The following is a 23,589-nucleotide window of genomic DNA, read 5'->3' on the forward strand; positions in this document are numbered from 1 at the left end:
TAAAAACATGTCAACTTGATAAATGGAGTAAGGCATTTAAGTTTTCAGCAAAAGATGTACAGAAATTTCTTAGTGGTATCCCTTTAACATGAACTTGATTTAGTGGGTTGCCTTAAAATGGACACCAAACAATAAAAGACTAAAAAAGAGGCAGTGATGCTATAATGCTGAATCCCAGAAAAAGCACAGTAGCAGACAGTGTATTTTCTAACAGGGAGACCAGACAGATTGGCAAACTGGAAACAGGTGAGCAGCCCCAAGTTACACTGTTTATCTATTGCATTGACCAGACGCTGAGAGTAGAATCTGTTGCCTAGGAAGTTTGGTTTAAAGGTAGCAGAATCCTTAGTGCTGTCCATGGTGCCTAAAACAGAGCAGGTACCCAGCTATACTTCCTGAACTGATCTGGACGAAGATGTTCTAAAATCAACAGAGTGCTGGACTATGTAAAGATCATGGAAAAACTCCATTTTTCATTTTATTTCAGTACAAGAGTAACTACTGATCTCTAGAGTGTGGCTCATGTGAACACCTTGTGGACTGTGGAAAACGGAATTAACTTTAAGCACTGTACCAGCCATCAATGCCAGAGTCTTTGAATAGCAGGTCATAAATATCACCCACTGTGCAATATAGCCGCCATGATGATCAAAGCACACCTCACAATGAACAGATTTTAGTTCATACGATTAAAAAATATTAGACTGCATTTAGTGCAATGCTCTATCAAGTCATACATCAGATCCATGCTGTGGAGACGCATCAGACTAGCTTATGTACAGTCATAGCCAGGATCCAAACCAAAGGGGGAAGGAAGATACAGAACAAAACATTTTTCACATACATGTGTACACTGAATGGTCTTGTCCGCTGAATTGGATTTATCATACGGCTGGCTGTGCCACATCTACTAGCTTGCATAACATCCCAAATGATTTTTTTCCGCACAAAGATCTACTTCTATATAAAGTAGAAAAAGATGGTGGTAAAAAACTTCTTCAAGCTCCAACAATTGTGTCCCAAATACCACTGTATGAACACCTAAAAAACATTAAGAATAATTTAGAAATATGCTTAACTATACATGTACAAACAAACACAGCTTAAAGTCACAAAGGGAATCAGTGAACACGCCCAACTTTTATTTAAACTTGCCTATGCCTATTAGATAATGTTGACTTTACATACAAAGTCCACTGTGATAAATGGGGAAAAAGAAGAAGCTTTAAAGAGATCAACTCTCTATTTGCAAATTTTATAAACAAGCCTTAGCTACAGGCACATTCATTTAGACTTCAACAAACGCAAGAAAGACTCCTCACTGACATTAAGCAGAAGAATCTCTAACTCAGTCACTTTCATCATCTACACCTTCCCTTTCTTTGAGCAAGAGCATAAGGATTTCCCATAAATTCCTTTAAACAGAATATCTTTTTAAAATTGGTAAATAGGGTTTAATCTAGCATTTTGCTACTTGTTTTACACTTTTTCCATGTGTATTTAGTCCCCCCCTTCCTCTTTTTCTGCCTTTTTTTGGATTTAGGTTAATTATGTTTATCCATTTTAATTCCCATGCTGGCTTATTAGCCAAAACTCTTTGTTGTGTTATATCAGTGGTTGCTTTAGAATTTTTTCTTAAGGTTGTATTTTTTTGAGCAGCTTTCGGTTCATAGCAAAATTGAAGAGGGAAAAGTACACAGATTTCCCATACACTCCCTGCCCTCATACATACACAGCCATCCCCATTATCAACATCCCCACCAGATGGTACATTTGTTACAGTGGATGAACCTCCACCGACATGTCATCATCACCCGGAGGCCATGGTTAAATTACAGTTTACTCTTGGTGTTTTATATTCTATGGATTTGGACAAATAAATGATGCCATGTATCCACCATTACTGTATTATACAGAGCAGTCTTGCTGCCCTAAAAACCTGCCTGTTCATCCCTCCCATCCCCAACCCCTGGCAATCACTGATCTTTCCACTGTCTCCAGAGTTCTGCCTTTTCTGGATGTTACATAATTGGAATCACACAGTCTGTAGCTTCTTCAGATTGGCTCCTTTCACTTAGTAATACGCATTGAAGGTTCCTCCATGTCTTTCATGGCTTATCAGCTCATTTCTTTTTTTTCTTTGCCTTTTAGGGCTATACCTGTGGCATATGGAGGTTCCCAGGCTAGGGGTCTAATCAGAGCTACAGCTGCCAGCCTACGCCACAGCCAGAGAAATGCAGGGTCTGAACCACATTTATGACCTATGCCACAGCTCATGGCAACACCAGATCTTTAACCCACTGAGCGATGCCAGGGACTGAACCCGAAACCGCATGGTTCCTAGTCAGATTCACTTCTGCTGCACCACAACGGGAACTCATTTCTTTTTAGTGCTGAATATTATTCCATTGTCTGGATGGATCCCAATCTATCCATCTGCTTTGTGAAGGACATCCTGATTGCTTGCAAGTTTGGGCAATTATGAATAAAGCTGCTATAAACACTGTATGCAGGTTTTTGTGTGGATATAGGTTTCCAATTTCTTTGGGTACACGCCAAGGAGTGAGACTGCTAGATAACAGAGTAAGAGTGTGTTTAATTTTATAATAAAATGCCGAACTATCTTCCAAAAGTGGCTGTGCCATTTTTGCAGTCCAACCAGTGAGAGTTCTTGTTGCTCCACATCTTCACCGGAATTTGGTGTTTGTCAGTGTCTTGGATTTATGGCCATTTTCATAGGTTTGTAGTGGTATCTTATTGTTTTAATTTGCTTTTTCCTTGATGGCATCTTTTCACAGATTTAATTTCCATCTGGATATCTTCTGTGGTGAAGTGTCTGTTAAGGTCTTTGGCCCATTTTTAAACTGGGTTGTCTACGTTCTTGTTGAACTTTGAGAGCTCTTGTGTATTTTGGATAACAGTCCTTTATTAGATGTGTCTTTTCACAAATATTTTCTCCTGGTCTACAGCGTGAATTCTAATTCTCTTGATTTTAAAAAACTGTATGGCTACACCCATGGCATTTAATATCGTCTTTTGCAGAGCAGAAGTTTTTACTGCAGAAGTTTTTACTTGTCATGAAGTCCAGCTTCTTAGTGATTTCTTTCACGGATTGTGTCTTTAGCGTATCCAAAAAGGCACCACCATACCCAAGGTCATCTACATTTTCTCCTATTTTATCTTCTAGGAGTCCTGTCCTATAATTTTGCATCTTGCACAATCCTGTCCTTTCTTTCTCCCTCTCTCTTTTTCTTTCCTTTTTGGGCTGCACCCATGGCATATGGAAGTTTTCAGGCTAGGGGTTGAATTGGAGCTGCATCTGCCATCCTACACTGAGTCTGTGATCTATACCACAGCACATGGTAATGCTGGATACTTAACTCACTGAGTGAGGCCAGGCATCAAACCCACCTCCCCATGGATACTAGTCAGGTTCGTTACCACTGAGCCATGACAGGAACTCCTTACATGATCCATTTTGGGTAAACTTTGTGAAGGGTATAGGTCTAGTATCCAGATTTTGTTTTGTTTTGTTTTAGCATATGGATATCCAGTTGTTCTAGAAGCATTTGTTGAAAAGATGATTTCTGTTCCATTGAAATGCCTTTGCTCCTGTCTCAAGCATCAGTTGACTACATGTATGTAGGTGTATTTCTGGGCTTTCTATTCTGTTCCATTGATCTCTTTGTTTATTATTCCACCAATACCACACTGTCTTGACTATTGCAGCTCTCTGGTGTTTTGAAGTTGGGTAGTGACATTCTTTTACCTTTGTTCTTCTTCTTTACTGGGTTGGCTATTATGGGTTTTTTGCTTCTCCACAGAAACTTTACAATCAGTTTGGTTTTCCTCATAAAGATATTGTAAAGTTCTACCTAAGTATTTCCTTTTTTGGGGACGCTAATGTAAATGGTATCTTTTTATTTTTTATTTTTTTGCTTTTTAGGGCCGCACCAGCAGCGTGTGGAAGTTCCCAGTTTAGGGGTTGAATTAAAGCTGCCGGCCTATGCCATAGCCACAGCCACACGGGATCCGGGCTGTGTCTGTGCCCTACACCACAGATCATGGCACTGAGAGAGGCCAGGGATTCAACCTGTGTCCTCATGGATACTAGTCAGATTCATTTCTGCTGCGCCACAACAGGGACTCCTTATGTTTTCAATGTCAAACTGCACTTGTTCACTGCTGGCATATAGAACAGTAATGGACTTTTGTATACCGACTTTGTATGCTGCAACTGGGCTATATATTCACTTACATAGGAGACTGCAGATTCTTTTTGGTTTACTACATAGCTAAATCATGTCATCTGCCTACAAAGTTAATTTTCTTTCCAATCCACATACCTTTTATTTTCCTATTCTATTAGCTAGGATTTCTAGTATGAGGTTGAAAAGGAACGGTGAGAGAGGATAACCTTGCCTTCACCTGATATTAACAGAAAAGCTTCAAATTTATCACCATTAAGTGTGATGTTATCAGAAGTAGGTTTTTGTGTAGATTTTTCTTTACCAAATTGAGGAGATTCTCTTCTATTCCTAGTTTGCTGGGAGTTTTCATCGTGAATGGATATTGGATTTTATCAGATTATTTTTCTGTATCTCTTGAGGAAATCATGTGATTTTTGTTCCTTGTTGACATGATGCATTATATTAATTGATGTTGGAATGTTGAATTAGCCCTGCATACCTGGGATAAACCCCACTTGGAAGTGGTACCTACTTCTTTTTATGCATTGTTGGATTCAATCTAACATTTCATTGAGGATTTTTGCATCTATGTTCATGGGAGATACTGGTGTGTAGTTACCATTTTTGTAAGTCTTTGTCCTGTTTTGGAATTAGGGTAATGCTGGCCTCACAGAGTTAGGAAATATTCTGTCTGCTTTTGTTCTGTGAAAGAGATTGTAAAGAACTGGTATAATTTCTCCCTTAAGTGTTTGATAGAATTTACCAGTGAACCCATTTGGGCCTGTGCTTTCTGTTTTGGAAGGTTAGTAATTATTGGTTCAACTTCTTTAATAGATATGGGCCTATTCAGATTGTCTATTGCTTCTTGTGTTAGTTTTGGCAAGTTGTGTCTTTGAAGGAATTGGTTTATTTCATCTGGGTTATCAAACTCGTGGGTATAGAGGTGTTCACAGTATTCCTTTATTATCCTTTTAATATCCATAGGATCTGCAGTGATGTCCTCTTTTTCATTCCTGACATTAGTAATTTACATCTTTTTTTTTTTTTTTTCCTTTTAGCCTAGCTAGAGTCTTAATGATTTTACTAGCCTTCTTTCAAAGAATCAGCTTTGATTTTGTTGATTTTTCTCTACTGATTTTCTGGTTTTTACTTTCATTCATTTCTGCTTTAATTGTTCATTCTTCTCTTCTGCCCACTGTGGATTTAATTTTCTCTTATTTTTCTGGTTTCCTATAGTGGACTCTTAGATGATCGTATTTAGAGTTTCTTTTCTAATCCATATAGTCAATGCTGTAAGTTTCATTCTAAGCACTGTTTCTGTTGAATCCTCCCAAGTTTTGATAAACCGTTTTTTTTTTTTAAATTTAGTTCAAAATATTCTTCAATTTCTTTTAAGATCTCTTCATTGACCTGTGTGTTATTTAGAAGTGTGCTGTTTAATCCCTGTGTACTTTGGACTTTCCAGTTATCTTTCTATGATTGATTTCTAGTTTAATTCTGCTGTGGTCTGAGAGCAGATACTGTATGATTTCTATTCTTTTAAATTTGTTCAGGTGTGTTCTATGGCCCAGGATGTGGTCTATTTTGGAGAGTGTTCTATGTGCTTGAGAAGAATGTGCATTCTGCTGCTGAGCACCTCTAACTTTTAATTACACAATCATCTCTCCATTCCAAAAAGCAACAACCACCCCCACAGTTAGCCTGTGCAGAACCCCAGGTGTGAACAGAGTGCCAGGCGGAAGGGCTGGCAGAGAAGCTGTGATGCATGTGGACACCTACCTGTGCTCCCAGAGTAGCTTCAACAGCCGCACTCCTGAGCACTTGGGGCCTGTGCGCGACGCGGAGACCGCAGCTGCCTCAAGGCAGCATCTCCGTACTGAATTCCTGAGCCCATCCTTTCTGGGTCCAGCTCACCTGAGGACAAGCAAGTCTTTAGAAAAAGTTTTTCTGCTTCTCTGATCCCCACTTAATATAAGTGAAAAAAGCAAAGTGCAGAACTCTATATACAACACAGTTTTGAAAAAGGAGGAAAAAACATATATACATGTTTGCTTGCATGGGCATAAAAATATCTTTGGAAGGATACATAAAGAACTGGTAAAAATGTCTGACTTCAAGAAAGTAGATAGCTTGGGACAGGAGATGGGGTAACGGGGAATGCCTTTCACTGTATTCTCTTTTGTACTTTTTGAATTTGGAATTGTGTGACTGTATTATGTATACAAAGATTAATTTAAAAGTAAATCATCAAGACAACATTTTTCACTTATGAGACTAGTAAAAACCCAAGTATGATCACATACCCTGGTGTGGCTTTAGTGAAATAAACCCCTTCATAAATCGCTACAACCCTGACAGGATGAATTTGAGAGCCTCTACCTAAATTCCAAATGCTCGTGTTCTCTGACCCAGCAATTAGTTCCATTTCTGGGAATTTATCCTACACATACACTCATGTATGTGAAATGATATACAAATAGTTATTTACTGGAACATTGTTTGCAACAGCAAAACATTGGCAACGACGCTAATGTCCAAAGTAGATTGGTTAAATAAATTACGGCAATACACACAACTGAATATCACACACCTTTATGTATATATGTGTACATTAGCACATACATGTATATGGAAGTCTCTCTATATTGATTTGTAAAGATTGGTGGGTATAGTAAATGCAGAGTTTATAGTATGCTAACTTTTGTGTAAAAAAGAGGTAGGAGAAAATAATGGTTTCTGAACTACATGAATGTACTATTCAGAAAATTAAAATTCAAAAGTACTGCTGAAGTAGTGTTGAAGAATTCTAAATTGTCTTTATATTTTTTTCACCTGATGTAATTATGATTTTAATGCCCTCAGGAGAAAAAGGTCTTGGAAGTTTTATATGAGTAACTTACATGCACTGTAGCCATAGAGGCAATATTAAAGTGGGAAGGTAATTTACATAAAACTTGATGTTTAATATGAGCTTACCTCAACACTATGCCAGTTTTTTAATGCTAACTATTTATACTACTGAGTCTTTAAAAATAACTGTTTTGTACCAAGTTGAGTAAATTTTTTGTTCCTGTTTTCAGATCTAAAGACCACAGACAGTTGAAGTGAAGCCAGCCCTTTGTTTGAGCCCCAACACTCTGCCTTGCCTGCCCCCCTCCCCCTGACCCATTTTGGTCAGCTCCCCTCCTTCCTTCTCTCTTCTACCTTACTCTCTTCTCTCTCAGCATTTAAATGTGTTAAATCTCTTTTGTTCCTGACACCTCTCCTATTAAATTAGCGTTCCACCGCCTCCTCCAGGGAGGCATCCAGTCTCTGCTTCTTCTTTGTATCCTGTCTTCTGCCTTTGTCATTCTGCTGGTAAAGATGACCAAAGATTTCCTACTGCCCAGCCCCTGGGATATTTTTCATCTTAGGTCTCAGCTTATAAGACTTCCTCTACTGTATCTGATAATGAATGATCCTTTGGTGGAACTGGGGCTGGAGTGACACATCTGGCTCTCTTCACACATCTCTGACATCTCCCCTCCTCTCTATCCTTTAGGGTCTCCAGGGTTTTGCTCCGGGTCACTGCTCTTCCCACTGCTCTCTGGATGATCACACTTCTTCAGAGTTGTCACCACCGATATTTAGCGTCTGAATCCTGGTGCCACCGCCAAATAGTTCTTAGATTCATCTGTATCTCTTCATCTCTGCTTCCACATCCCTGTTTATAGCTTTAATCAGTCACCTTTTTGGGATCACTCAAAAATGCCTTAACTGGCATCCTGGCCTTCAGCCCTGTGATCCCTCCAGTCTATCCTTGACAAGGCTACCTACACATGTGATCTGTCCCCGGTCACAACCTGACCATATCATTCACTGCTCACTACCCCAAAGGGCTTCTCACCCCCACAGCAGTGGTTCTCAATCTCAGATGAATATCAGAATTAATCACATGAAAGAGTGGATGCCTAGGCTTTATTTCCACATCTCCAGAAGCAGGGCCTGGAATCCAAATCTGCCTGCATCCCAGGTGACTCTGGTGCACAGCCAGTGAAGACTTAGTAACAAGGTAAAGTTCCAGATCCTAGACCACAATGACTGGCCTGGATGCTGCTTCTCCTCTGCATCGTCTCCTGCCATTCCCTGCTGAAGTCCTTCTGTTCCAGTAACTCCAGCTTCCCCCCATTCTCAACTCATGCTGTCCCTCTGCCAGCCTACCCTCCTTCTCACTCCCTTGCTCGCTCTTCCTCCTCACATTTGAAAAGCCTGAGCTCAGTCACCACCTCCTTCTGGAAGCCTTTCCTGATAGCACTTCCTGAACAGGTGGGTTTCCCTTCTTGTTGTGGCCCCAGATCCCACGCTTGTCTCAAGTACTGTATCGACCACACTGCATTATAATTATTTTTTGACTGTTTCCCATGACAGTTTCTTGAGGGCAAGCGTTGTGATTAATTTACTTTGGTGTCTCAGCTCCTGACAAAGAATAGGCACAGATAGTTGAATGACTCAATGAAAAACTGAAGTCCACATATAACTTTGGTGACATTTAAATAAAAATTAACTTCAATAAATGATTAACTGCATGTTATTTTGTCAGCTGCTTACATTAAGGTTATTTAAAATTTATTTTTACTGAAGCAACAAATAGAACAGTAATGAGACAGGTGATTACTGAGACCTGCTCAGTTAGCTTCAGAAATAAACTCTTCACGATACCCAAACCACGGGCCCAGCAGAGTGAGCAAGCTGTTGATAGGGAGTGGACAAAGGTCCATTCTTCCTTAAATGATGGGTCAAAAAAGGCTGTGGTTTGAAAAAGCAAACACCAGCTGACACCCTGACCCTTGTCCCTTTCATCAGTGGGGCCAAAAAAACCACTGGGCAAGAGGGGTGGTGCACAAGACCTTCGAACCCACAAGTGGCAGCTGAAGGTCGGCAGGTGTAGAGAGAATAAATACCCTTTGACCAAATCACTCCTGGAAATACCGAAAAGTGATACCGTTGAGGCAAAGAGTAAAATATGCTAAAGAAAAGTTTATTAACGGAAAGCCTTTTTTACCTGATTCAATTTTGTTAAGTATTTTTCTTGCACACTGTACAAAGGCCTCTTCTACGTTCTCCCCTGTTAGTGCACTTGTTTCCAAAAACATCAGCTCTAAAATTGACATCAAACAAAACACGAAGCCATGTTTAGAAGACAATTGCAATTATTCAATTAATAACTGCCTGTTTAATATTCTCTTAGGATGGCAGGCAAAATGTAATTTATTACTTAAAACCATGTATTTCTGCAAATATAAAATTAATATGTGTCAAGATACTTTTTTTAAATATTAGAAGAGTTCTAACTTTTGATGAAAAGTAACTAGTATTTTGTTCTAGCATTTAAATCAAAGAAACTAAGCTAGCTAGAGGCTGGTTAAAGGAAGTGGGCTGGCTGATACTGCCCAGCTGTTGATATAAGACAAAGGAGCCATTTCCTTTTCAATAGCCTTTATGTGACCACAAACGCAACCTGCAATCCTGGGGGGGGATTACAGGGCGGGCAGTGTGCCATCCTGACAGTGAAGGGATCCTGTATGAAGGTGGGCTCTTCTTCCCCTACACCCTCCACACCCATGACATGTGGAAGTTCCAGGGCCAGGGATGGAACTCACACCACAGCACTGACAAGACTGGGCCTTTAACCTGCTGAGCCACCAGGGAACTTCAATGAGTGCTCTTCTTCTCCACCAGCTGGTATCTCATGCAGCAGAAAAGCTGCTCTCCTGAGCAAACCCTAACCTCTCCGGACACTGGCTTCCTTGCTTGTAAAAATGAGGTTTATTTAAATAACAAATAAATTCCTTTGAAGCTCTAACATTCTAAGCTTGCATACTTCTTAACAGCTTCTTTATAAACTCAACACGGCTTATGTTTTCAGCACATGTTTATTTTCTCAGCAGAAAACTTGTTAATTTGTAACAGTATAAATTGGCAGTCCTAGAGTCCATATGAAAATTGATATCAGGATATTTTAGTTCTAAAAATTAAAGTTATTTAAAAACATCTGATTCCTTATCATTCTGCTGTCTCTAAGCAACCATTCATTTTATGTGTCATCCTCAGGTATTCTATATGGAAATTCAGAGAAGTTTCAAAAGCATCTACAGCCAAATGACTTAAATTTACTGTAAGTAAAATAAAGCCAATTAAGTCCAGTATTTCTTCTATTGCTTCTCTATTTAGTAACCAACTTAGCTTCAAGTTACATTTATTTATTTATTTATTTTTATTTATTTTATTTTTTTTTTGTCTTTTGTTGTTGTTATTGTTGTTGTTGTTGTTGTTGCTATTTCTTGGGCCGCTCCCGCGGCATACGGAGGTTCCCAGGCTAGGGGTTGAATCGGAGCTGTAGCCACCGGCCTACGCCAGAGCCACAGCAACTCGGGATCTGAGCCACATCTGCAACCTACACCACAGCTCACGGCAATGCCGGATCGTTAACCCACTGAGCAAGGGCAGGGACCGAACCCGCAACCTCATGGTTCCTAGTCGGATTCGTTAACCACTGCGCCACAACAGGAACTCCTCAAGTTACATTTAAAAAAAAAGATGACATCATCTGATTAGGGGTTTTAGAAATTATTGTTACAAATTTCATTTAAACCAAGAGCTATAATACTCAAAAATCCTCGACTGAAATGTCATCACAGAATACTACGAAATGTACTTTTAGCATTACAGTAACCTTTGTAGGCAGAATGCAACACGACGAAAATATGCTAAATAGGTTTAGGTTTATAAGGAAATTTTGCATTTCCCAAATATGGTTCAATCTTAAAACTCCAGTAGATGTGTAAAAGGTCACTTGCCATTTTCTTGAGCAAATCTGGAGGCTTCTAAGAAAGTGACTTCACGATCAGCGTCCAGGTCCTTCTTGTTCCCACAGAGGATGATCACAATGTTCTGACTCGCTAGCATTCTGGCATCTGTTAACCAATTAGTAAGCGCATTGTAGGTTTCTCGGCTGCGTAATATAAGATTGTGAAAATAGCACATGTATTTTATAAAGCTAGCAACTCTTTCCAGTCATTCACACCACTCACACCACTTCTACACATGAAGGGCAACACCACCAACCTTACAGGTAACTGAGGTAACTTGAATGCCCCAGTGTACACTATAGCCACAGACACCATGGCCACAGGGTGTGTTTCATTTTGTTTCCAGGAAAATGAGCAGCAAGTCAGAGAGCTTGCTGTTTGTGGTCTGCCCAATCAGGGTGCAAAAGGAAACAGAAGTTCCCTTGTTCATTTTACAGTAGTTGAGCTTTTATGCACAACACGGTGATCAAGACCTAAGCTAACTGCTGCCATGCAACGGACCCTGCAACATACTTCGCTTTGTTTCACAGGAGTTTATCACACTGACTCTCTGTGAAGACTCCATGACATTGACTCTTATTATCTTCCTCCTCCAGAAGAAACCTGAGCCCAGAGACACGAGCAGCCATCGGTCAAGCCAGGACCTGACCAGGTCCATCACCTGCAGGACTGTCTGCAGCCCTCACATATCTAAGGACAGATTTCCCCCCCTGGCCCACTTTGTGCTTGGTGGCTTCACTTTAGCAAACTGAACCTTTGCCGTCCAGGCAGATGCAGAGAGCCTGGCAAGGAGCTGCCCACCTCTTTGCCAGAGCCCCTTGTTCTGGACCTAGGTTGGGTGTGTTACAGCAGCAGGGTGATACTCTCTCAGATGACATGTTTATAGGTGATGCTGGCAAACACTGAGGTCAGCACCATCTGATGGCATTTCTTTAAGACAGGAAGTTCTACCACCTGCACTGTTCAATACAGCACTTCTGAGCACTTGAAATGGGAGAGTGAGACCAAGGAACTGAATATTTAATTAATTAAACTTAATTGAGATACCTGGGTGATAGCTACACACAGGACAGTGCACTCAGATCCTTATGATGTGCCAAGAGCTTTCTATTAACCAATCTAACCGCCCAACAAGCTCATGAGTGCTGTATGGCCCTCCTTACGCCTTAAAACAGACAAGGAAACTAAAGTCCTGACAACCAAAGCCCCTCACCTGAGGACTCACATAGCTAGTGACTGACTGGGATTTGAACTCAGGCAATCAAGCTGAGAGCCTGTGCTTGGCGGACGCCAATTACTTCTAACAATTTACCACAGACAAAGCTTCATTTTGCAAACCCTAAGGAAAGTGCCAGAACATCATGCAGAAACTTAGTGAAACATGGGGATGCTTAATCTATCTAAGCTGTGTACTTTTTTACGAGCTAAAGCAGTGGAGGGGCTGGTTCAAAAACCTCCAAGACCCCTGTGGAAAGGGCTGAGAGGCTTCCTGACTGCAGGCCATGCTGCTGGGGGCTGATGTTTACGGCGCAGCCCACAGGGAGGCATGGACCTGGGGGAGCAGAGAGCTGGCCTCTTCCACCAGCAGGGGTAGGGTGGGGTGGGCGAGGGTGTTATTACCTGGTAATGTCATAGACCAGGAGCGCCCCTGCTGCACCTCTATAGTAGCTTCGCGTCACAGACCTGGAAGAGATACATTATTTTACTTTCAACTGATCAGAGCCTTTAATCCTGAGGACCATCTTCCCACACCAGTTTTTGCCTTGAAGACCTCCATAGATGGACAGATATAACTTTAAAGAGAAATGACGCCAAGTCTTTGAACCTGAGGAGCTATTCTATCTACAATTGTGTCCTAGAAGGGCAGGGGGTGGGGCTGTCAGGCTGAGACCAAGGTGGTACTCTCTGACCCGAAGGTACTCTCTGACCCTAAGAACTTGCAGGAGGGTGCACAGGCCCAGGTGGCACTAAGCTCCAGGCAGCCTTGGCTTGCTCTGTGCCTTCCCCGCTCCCTGCATGTCTTCCCACCAGGGAGGGGACCTGAGTCTCCCACTGATTCTCCAGCCAGGCGGCCTGTACTCCCCTCCTCCTGCCTCACTACTGACCAGGAGCCTTATCCATCTGCTCTGAGCTCCCCCTATACCCCCAGAATATCTTGCCCATTCTCACAACCTTCAGATTTTTCTCTCAACAACGCATCTCTTCCCCCCCGCCCCCCGCCTTTTGTTAGATGTTTCCCACTAGCAGAATCAAATTTGCTTTGGCACCTCCCATCTTAAACAAGGAGGGCGCCTCGATCCAATCCTCCTGCTACTGTCCCATTGCAGGCTTTGCTTGCACCCAAATTTCCCAAGAGCTGATGCACCCTCATCCCTGCCCCACCCCTGCCCTGTGGCTCCGACCCAGCCCCAACAGCACCTGTCCCTACCCCTCAGCCTAAACATCCCTACTGGTACTGGAGTTCCTCCCCAGGGCTGCATCCTGGGTTCTCTTTTCTACCAACGCTCTTGACTCAAGTTTAATCCTCAGCTTGGACCACTTCTGTAAGATCCACCTGCCAGCCCAGCATCTCCATGTGGGCACATCATGAACATGTCACACTCAACATTCACCCAAGGTTTTGTTTAGTTGCCAGCCTTCAGGTCCCTCCCAACTAGGGGTGGTCAGGTCTCTGCTCCCACTCCATTCATCCAGCCAGAACTCTCTCCTGTGGCCTCCACCCTTCTGTGCCCATCTCCACACTGGGTCCATCAGTCAGGACCCAACTCACCAACTATCCATGTCCTATACCGGGCACATCATTCCATTTTCACCGCACCACCCCAATCTAAGCCGCCAACTTTCCTCTGCCCATGCCCATGTCCCCACTGTCACCTGTGTCACCACTCCCCAGACCTACAAGGTCTTCCCCTCAAGATCTACAAGGCCCCTGTGCTCAGGGGCAGGGCCTAATGGTCAGTGATTTAATCCATCCTGCCTATGGACAGAAACTTTGGTAAGAACCCCTGACTATCTTGATACTCTGATAAGGGCAGCTATTTTTTTTTTTTTTTTAGGGCTGTACCTGTGGCATATGGAGTTCCTAGGCTAGGTGTTGAATCAGAGCTGTAGCCACTGCCTATGTCACAGACACAGCCACAGCAACGCCAGATCCGAGCCACGTCTGCAACCTACACCACAGCTCAGGGCAATGCCAGATCCTTAACCCACTAAGTGAGGCCAGGGATTGAACCTCCGTCCTCATGGATACTAGTCAGATTTGTTTCCTCTGAGCCACGACGGGAACTCCAAGGGCAGGTATCTTTAAACTTACTTTTTAGATCTTAAACACGACAGGCAGGCATGTAGCCAGGAGCTCCCCCAATCTACCTTTAAATCACTACCACTGGTCCCACACTTTATAAAATGGCAGGCAGGCAGGGTGAGAAGAGCTGGACTCAATTCTCCCCTAGAAAGCATCCGGGAGGGACAGACGGCGTTCTTTCCCAGGTATATTAAGAGGCTACTCATCTATTTTAGCTTCAGTTTCTAAAGGAAGAGTTACCTAAGAGTTCTCTTCAAGACAGACTAAATTACATCTATTTCTTAATAATTTATTTTACAGTAGAACTACTATTTAAGTATACAAATCTAAACATTTAAGAACACTTTTTGAGGTATTACTTTTTCTTTCAAAGTAATTTAAACCAAAGTAACAGATGCACATAGTTTTTAAGTAAAATACTGTCAAAGGCTGGAAATGAAGCACCACCCTCTCCTGCCTCATGCTTTCCTGTGAATCCTACCCATCCACACCCCCAACACCAGGGTGAGCACTGTCCTGCAGAATTTGATGGTTTTTTCCCTTTGGCTTGGTTAAAAGAATGCATGTGGAACACCCATGTGCCGGACACTATTCTGGGCTTCAGACAAAGAAACAGAAAATACAACAATCCTCACTTTCATGGATCTTCTGGATTCATTCGTTTGGTACTTGCTTTGGTAATTCTATGAAATGCTTGTGAAAATATTTGTGTTACTAATTTTAGAGCATAATGCACTTTTGCTTTGATAAGAATCTTCAGGAAGGAGTTCCTGCTACAGTGCAGTGGGGTAAGGATTTGGTGTTGCCACAGCTGTGGTGTAGGGTGCAACTGTGGCTTGGATTTGATCTCTGGCCCAGGAACTTTCATATGCTGCAGTTGCAGACCAAAAAAAAAAAAAAAAAGAATCTTCAGCTCATTCGTGCCCCTATCCCTCTCACCATGCTCCTGGCAGGCAGCATCGTCCTATAACCACTGCCCCTGCCAACTCCCTGTCCCCCAGGGCTGGCTCTCCCGCAGCTCTGTCTTCTATCTGGGTTACTCCCTTGGACTGGTGAAGCACACCCTGCTGAAGTTTCTAAAAAGATATGAAAGATAACATTTGTTTATCCCATTCCTGCATAACTGAAGGTATTCCGATTTTTATTCTCACACTTAATGGATAGTTTGGCTAAGTTTAGAATTTTAGGTTGGAAAAACATTTTTTCACCATGAGTTTTGAAGGCAATGCTTTAATCATTTTCTGGCTTCCAAATGTTGCAGTTGAACAGTCCACAGCAGCTTTCATTTCTAATCCTTTATATGTGATTGTTTTTGCCTCTTGAAATCTTTCTGTTTCTTCACTTCATCCTTGTGTTCTCAAAATTTACATGCTGCACCCTGGTCTGGATTTTCCCATACTCATTTGTATTTGGTGTGAGGTGGGCCAATAAATCTGGAATCTCATTCCTTCAGTGGAAAATTTTCTTCAATTTTTTTTTTATTGTTGCCCCTGTTCATTCTTCAGGAATGCCTAGTCAGGCCTTGGACTTCCTCGACTAATTCTGCAGGATTCTTCATGGTGTCTCTTCCCTTTCCCATCGCAATTTTATCGTTTAACTTTCTGAAAGATCTCTATTTAATATAACACTTTGCTCTTTTTAAATTATAATTTGGTTCTATCTAAATGCAATCCCTACTCTTGTTTGTGAGGATACTGTAGTTTTAGTTTTAGTCTATTCTGTGAACATTTCTATTTTCTTTATGTTGGGTTTTGTTTTTTTTTTAATTTAGAAACATTCTTCAAGTGTTTGGTGATGATCTATGGTTGATCATTTATATTCAAGAACAAGGAATGCAAGTCTCAAAGATGCTCTTTATGTGTGTACTGGGGGCTTCACTGTGAGACGGCTGGACAGAGTTGGGCTATTTCATTGGGGAAACCAAAATGTCACTCTCTTTAAGCTATTTCTTTGGGGCTATTCATTTTTCTGCAGAAAAGAATCATTTCTTCTGCCTGAGCCACAAAACACCTGGTTGCCCACAGCTGCCCACAGGTAGGAAGGAGGTGAGGGTTAGCAGATTCACTTAAATCTCATCTTTCCAGGCCTCTGTTGGACCTGATGACCTTGAGTCTAGAACCTGTTTCAACCCAGAGACTGAACTTTCACCTTGTGGTTTTGGGTGTGTGTGTGGAGGGGTGTGTCTGCACGTACATAAAATGCTTTGGAAACCCATGCACCATTGACCTGATGCTTCCAAACCCTGGCCTTTCTGGGATTCAGCAGGAAAGAATGGCTTCCTGCTTACTGGCCTTCCTACTACAAGCAATTGAGATGCAGCTCCCTCTGCTGTCAATCAGCCGCTAGACTATCCATTTCCTATCTTTAACATTTTTTGGGAAATATCTTAATCACGATGTGCACTCTCCTTTTCTGGGGTTGAGTTAATGCTCTTTCAGTTATTTTACAGTCATTTCAGTGGGCTCTACGGGTCAGAAAACATAAATGTTGAACTGAATCCATCATGTTTAATCAGTGCTTCCAGAATGATCATGATTAAAAATGATTATGGGAGTTGCTGTCTTCGCTCAGTGGTAACAAACCCAACCAGTATGCATGAGGATGAATGTTCAATCCCTGGCCTTGCTCAGTGGGTTAAGGATCTGTCATTACCCTGAGCTGTGGTGTAGGCTGCAGATGTGGGTTGGATGCTGTGTTGCTGTGGCTATTGCACAGGTAGGCAGCTGCAGCTCCATTTCAGCCCCTAGCCTGGGAACTTCCATATGCTGCAGGGAGGCCTGAAAGTGCAAAATAAATAAATATAATAAAAAATAAAAAATTTTAAAAAAGGAAAAAGAAAAAAAGATTGTGATTCTTTTTCCCTCATGAACTGCTAATTTATACCCCTACTATCACTTTCACCCTTTTGGTAACTAGAAGTTTCTTCTCTGTATCTGTGATTCTATTTCTGTTTTGTAAAGAAGCTCATTAGTGTCATATTTTAGATTCTACATATAAGTGATGTTATATGATATCTGTCTTTGTCTAACTTACTTTACTGAGTATGAGAATCTCTAGTTGCATCCATGTTGCTGCAAATGGCATTTTGTTCTTTTTAATGGCCGAGTAGTATTCCGTTCTTCTTAATCCACTCATCTGTCAATGGACATTTGGGTTGTTTCCATGTTCTGGCTGTGGTGAACAGTGCTGCTGTGAACACAAGGGTGCATGTATCCTTCTGAATTATAGTTTTGTCTGGATATATGCCCAGGAATGAGATTACTGGACCATATGGTAGTTCTGTTTTAGTTTTCTGAGGAAACTTCATACTGTCCTCTATAGTGATTGTACCAATATAAATTCCACCCACAGTCTAGAAGGGTTCCCTTTTTTCCACACCCGCTCCAGTATATGTTATTTGTAGACTTATTAATGATGGCCATTCTGACTAGAGTGAGGTAATAACCTCATTGTGGTTTTGGTCTGGATTTTCCTGATGATCAGTGATGCTGAGCTTCTTTTCACGTGTCTGTTGGCTCTCTGCATGTCTTTGGAGAAATGTCTATTTAGGTCTTCTGCCCATTTTCTGACTGGGTTGTTTGTTTTCTTGATATTGAACTGCATGAGCTGTCTGTTTAACTCCTATCAGCTGCATCATGTTCAAATATTTTCTCTTATTCTGTATACCATCTACGTTTTGCTGATGGCTCCCTTTGCTGCACAAAAGTTTTTTTAAGTTTAATTAGATCCTGTTTATTTTTTATTCCCATTACTTTAGGAGATGGATCCAAAAACGTATTGCTGCAATTTATGCCAAAGAGTGCTTTAAGCTTTCCTCTGGGTGTTTTATAGTATCCAGTCTTACATTTAAGTCTTTAATACATTTTGAGTTTATTTCTATATATGGTAAGAAATAATGTTCTAATTTCATTCTTTTACATGTAGCTGCCCAGTTTTCCCAGTAGCATTTACTGAAGAGACTATATTTTGTCCCTGGTATAGTCTTGCCTCCTTTGTTAAAGATTAACTGACCATAGGTACATGGATTCACTCTGAGGTTCTCTATTCTATTCCATTGATCCATATGTCCATTTCTGTGCCAATACCATGCTGTTTTGATTACCGCAACTTTGGAGTATTGTCTGAAGCCACATTATAATACTTTTGAAGGAAACAATTATTGAGCATTTAAAATATAATATATACCTGACTTTAAGTGAAATGCTTGCACTGGGATGGAGTTTTATTTAACTGAATTTTGAAACTGTTAACATCTGTTCTGTTTAACTTTGTGTATCTATTCAAAAGACGCAATTAAAATACTAACCTTCCTTCTTGCTTTAGTGGTTACAAAATATTAAACATATAACCTAATTTGCAATGATCTGGGGTTATCATTCCAAACATCCATTATGATTGTAGTGTAATAAAAATGTTTAGGAGAGACTATTTTGTGAAAGCAAAAACAACCCCCAAAGAGGTTTTTTAAAAATTCTCCTTCTAGGAGTTCCTGTCGTGGTGCAGCAGTTAACGAATCCAACTAGGAACCATGAGGTTGCAGGTTTGATCGTTGACCTTGTTCAGTGGGTTAAGGATCCGGCCTTGCTGTGAGCTGTGGTGTAGGTCGCAGACACGGCTCGGATCCCGTGTTGCTGTGGCTCTGGCGTAGGCCAGTGGCTACAGCTCCGATTCAACCCCTAGCCTGGGAACCTCCATATGCCATGGGAAACGGCCCTAGAAAAGGCAAAAAGACAAAAACAAAACAAAACAAAACAAACAAAAAAACACATCCTCCTTCTAAAGTGATTTAAGAGAAAAATTATTTGTGCTCCTACTTTGTCTTGATTGTGGAATACACAATGCCACACTCTCCTAAGGAACTCATTGGTCCCAGAGAGTAAGTCAGCTTCTAAATTAGGATGCATTTACTCAGAAGAGTTTCTAATTCTTTTGTAAATTACTGCTGCATGGAGAAAAACCTGACTTTTAGCTTGTCTTAAAGCTTCCAGAGGTGAGGTTTCTGAAATCTGTGTGGGGGAGGAGGGAACAATTATATATTAAGAATATAGTTATTTCAAATCCAATTTTCAAATATTTCTATTAAGTTAGAGAAAAAGCTACCTGAATCGTTCTTGGCCTGCTGTGTCCCATATCTGTAACTTTACATATTTACCACCAACATTTATTATCTTTGAACCAAATTCCACTCCTATTGTATGATTTGAGTCATCTTTGACTGAAAAAGAAAAAAAAATTTAAGTTTAGAATGTTAAGGAAATAGGTTTATAGATTTAGAGAAGTAACATTAAAATCAATAATTAAGTCAATGGAAAATGCAATTTTCTTTATCATTCATTTTCCAACAGTCAGATGATAATAAGCACTCATTGTTTTAAACGAACACACACAGTTCCTGTTCTCAAAGACACAATACAACTTTATCTCAAAACCTCTAAACAATCCATTTTTTTTTGTCTTTTTAGGGCCACACCTGCAGCATATGGAGGTTCCCAGGCTAGGGGTTGAAACAGAGCCGTAGCTGCTGGCCTACGCCAGTCACAGCAATGCCAGATCCCAGTGGAGTCTGAGACCTACACCACAGCTCATGGCAATGCTGGATCCTCAACCCACCTGAACGAGGCCAGGAATCAAACCACGTCCTCATAGATACTAGTCAGATTGGTTTCTACTGAGCCACGATGGGAACTCCACAACCCATATGTTTTAAAACTGAGGCTTGAAGGGGAACCACACCATGAGATGGTACCTACCGGACACTGCTAAGGTTCTCATAAGTGGTAAATGAATAAAATACTGGGTGCCATCTTGAAGGGCTTACCACCTGGTGACAGTTCTACAACTTTGCCAATGATAGTTTCAACTATTTGGATAAATATTCTAAACAAATAAAAGCAAAGGGAGGGAAAAGTACTGCAGCCCAAGAAAGAAGCTTGATGGACACAAAAGGTGAAGGAAAATCGGGGAAAAAATAGAGTTAAAAAAAAATCTGGAGTTCCCGTTGTGGCGCAGCAGAAATGAATCTGACTAGGAACCATGAGGTTGCAGGTTCTATCCCTGGCCTTGTTCAGTGGGTTAAGGATCTGGCGTTGCCGTGAGCTGTGGTGTAGATTGCAGACGTGGCTCGGATCTGGCAATGCTGTGGCTGTGGTGTAGGCCAGAGGCTACAGCTCTGATTAGACCTGTGACCTGGAACTTCCCTATGCCTCGGGTGCGGTCCTAAAAAGGAAAAGAAAAAAAAAAAAATCCAAAACAAACTCCAAACCAAAAACTCTATCATATTATAGCTGTTGAGTTGTCATGAATTTTAGTATTGTAGGGTGATAATTTGGAATGAAATTTGTTGGAGAAATCAATACTTTGTGAATGGGCAGGGAGGCAGGCAAAACAAGTAGTCTGCTCCATCCAACTGGAATAAGCTAGCTATAAAAGAAAATTTCTGAGATGTTGGAAGGATAAGTTAAAAATACATTTCATGGCTCTACAGTTCATTGACTGGTTTATATTTTATAACCATAGGATAAAATTTAATTGTACCAGAAATCAGAGATGCTTCTTAACAGCAGTGTTTACTGCTTCCTGGGGATGAGAGGGTGAAAGGTTATTAGTACTGGCACTGGCAGCTGTCTCAGCCCAAACAGTGCAGACTGAGCGTGGATACCTGGCTAGGATTCAGCTCCTGGGCAAGCCTTCAGAGGGTGACCCTAAAGGCCAAGGACATCCTGATTAAGACATGGCTACAACAGAAATAAAGTGAAACCTATTTCCTCCTGACTGTGGTCCTGCGGAGTTGGGGAGGATCTGGGGGCGGGGGGGAGCCTTCTCCACATAGGCTGGGTCCCTGACCTGATGCTCCCGAGCAGTCTTTTCTGAGACAGAACAGTGCAAAGCCTGGTAACTTGTAAAGAAGCTTGACCGCCCAGTGAATGGATGCTGGTTAAATTCATAAGGCCTGGCTCCCTGACAAGCCACACTAGGTTCCTGTCCCACACAGGGGTTTGAGCTCTGGGTTGATGAATGTGGAGGCAGAAGGATACATTTCTAGACTCTGGTTCTTCAAAGCTCTTTCCCAAGACACTCTGTGCTGCCTCTTTCCCCATTTTACCCACCACCTACTGTATCTTATGCACTTCATTAAATTAAATTAATTCTGTTTTCAGGCTCTCACCTGCCTACCCCTACCGCTACCAAACAGGCCATTCTCCACAATTCTTTCCATCAGTATAAAGCATTATTTTGAGGGCCTTACAAACATACCATCTTTTACAGTAGCCTGGAATACAGAATTCAACGTCCCTTACCAAAACATGAAGGTCAAGGACAAGAGATATTTTCTGTGCTCAAAGGCCCAGGTTTATTTCTAAGCAATTACTAGGTGACCACTCTAGAGCATGCACACTAACTCCTCTAAACCTCTGTTTCTTTACCTGTAAAACAGAACTGATGACAATACTGCCTTAATGACAGTACAAGGCCACTGAGGACCAAATGTTATTTTATCCAAAATGTGCAACTAGGGTTCTTGGGCCACCTCCTGTCAGGAAATGGAATTCCTCCGCTGTTTTCCACATCATCATATTGTATCTTAGTATCTAGAAAATGTACAGGACAATTCACTACATAATGAACAATGAACTACTATAAAACTAAAATGCTAAATAAAAACCACATTACTAGAAGTTTAATAGCATGAACTTTTAACGTCATTTAAAAATATTTTTAAACCACAAACTTTTTTTCCTGAAAACTTATTTGGAAGTTTTGCTGTCAACAAATTTGAGCAGAAGCACTCTCAGAAGAAATTGAGAACACCATGTGACATCACTTACATTTTTTCTCAATAAACTGATGAAGCAAGCAAGACTTGCCAGTTCCTGCATTTCCAATAACCAAGAATTTAAACAAAAAATCTGAAAAACAAAAAGAGACCATGAAAAAGAACTTTAAAACAGGTGCTGTGAACGTAGTCTACAGCTGTAACATTTAATGGAATCTTGGTTGTTAATATAACAGAAAAAAACAGGTAACTAGATTTTGTGAAAAAGGCAATAAACACATGGACTTACCTTTTTACCTTTTCAGCATTTGGTTTCCATGCTGAGCCAGTGCCTTTTCAAACTGCTAAGGGGACAATTTCTTTTGATACTAAAAGTTTGAAAACTACTCTGGTGATGTCTAAAGTCTGTCTCTTTGCTTTTCAAATAAATATGCATACGCAGTGACAAGCAAAACTTGTCTAGAAATTGTGAGTGTTTTCTATTCAAAAGAATGGACCTGGTTTAGTTGAAGCTTTGAGAAGTCCGTTAAGAGCAAGTGTAAGTTCTCTGCACACTTGCAGACTTGGTCTTGCCTCTATTGTCTCATCCAGGACCTGCAGGAAAGGGGCCTAAGCCCAGGCTGGGTCAGCATTCCACGTGTGAAATTTGCCTCATTCCATGCAGAGTGGGCTCTTCATTTCCTTTTTACACTGAGGAATATATGCAATCTGGGATCCTATTTTCCATAAACTAGAAATAGAGGCTTTCTAGAATGGAATTGGATCCTGAGCCAGCACCACTAACCCCCAGGCCACCACACTCGCCTTGTAGCCCTGAAGGCCTGTCCCACATCCTTGGTTCCTGAGTATGCACCCCTGAAAGTGTCACCTCAACACTCCTCTTTCAAACCCAGACCAAGCACTCCCAGCTCTGGTTCCTTCTCTCCCCTAAATATGCCCCAATACTACAAACAGTAAATGCTCAAGAGGATGTGGAGAAAAGGGAAACCTCCTACACTGATGGTGGGAATGTAAACTGGTACAATCACTATGGAGAACAGTATGGGTTTTCCTCAGAAAACTAAATATAGAACTACTATACGATCCAGCAATACTACTCCTTGGCATATATCCAGACAAAATTATAATTCAAAAAGTTATATGCACCTGTATGTTCATACCGGCACTATTCACAAGAGCCAAGACATGGAAGCAACACAGATGTCCATCAACAGAGGAATGGATAAAGAAGATGTGGTACATATATACAATGGAATATTACTCGGCCATAAAAAGAATGGAATAATACCATTTGCAGCAACATGGACAGACCTAGAGATTCTCATACTAAGTGAAGTAAGTCAGAAAGAGAAAGGCAATTACCACATGATATCACTTGTAAGTAGAATCTAAAAAAAAAGAGATACAAATGAACTTATTTGTAGAACAGAAACAGACTCACAGATTTGAAAACAAACTTATGCTTTCCAAAGG

At 41.2% G+C, this 23,589-nt stretch overlaps 1 protein-coding gene across 4 annotated transcripts in view; it reads right to left on the reverse strand.

Moving 5' to 3' along the window:
- Positions 1 to 447: 447 nt before the first annotated feature.
- RAB4A (RAB4A, member RAS oncogene family) overlaps positions 448 to 23,589 on the reverse strand; it is a 45,771-nt gene continuing 22,629 nt past the window's right edge. Inside the window, exons 2-8 of one of the 4 annotated variants that reach the window (XM_047760474.1) lie at positions 22,169 to 22,249; positions 19,443 to 19,557; positions 12,659 to 12,721; positions 11,027 to 11,181; positions 9,232 to 9,327; positions 5,970 to 6,104; positions 448 to 1,041 (exon numbers count right to left, since the gene is read on the reverse strand). In XM_047760474.1, coding sequence (XP_047616430.1) covers positions 5,989 to 6,104; positions 9,232 to 9,327; positions 11,027 to 11,181; positions 12,659 to 12,721; positions 19,443 to 19,557; positions 22,169 to 22,249 — 626 coding nt within the window. In that variant the 3' untranslated portion in view covers positions 448 to 1,041; positions 5,970 to 5,988. Of the gene's footprint in view, positions 1,042 to 5,969; positions 6,105 to 9,231; positions 9,328 to 11,026; positions 11,182 to 12,658; positions 12,722 to 19,442; positions 19,558 to 22,168; positions 22,250 to 23,589 lie in introns of those variants that run through there. The other 3 variants (XM_047760475.1, XM_047760478.1, XM_047760477.1) reach the window with 3 other exon arrangements.

Source organism: Phacochoerus africanus, chromosome 15 (genome assembly GCF_016906955.1).
Source record: "Phacochoerus africanus isolate WHEZ1 chromosome 15, ROS_Pafr_v1, whole genome shotgun sequence".
Lineage (NCBI taxonomy): Eukaryota > Metazoa > Chordata > Mammalia > Artiodactyla > Suidae > Phacochoerus > Phacochoerus africanus.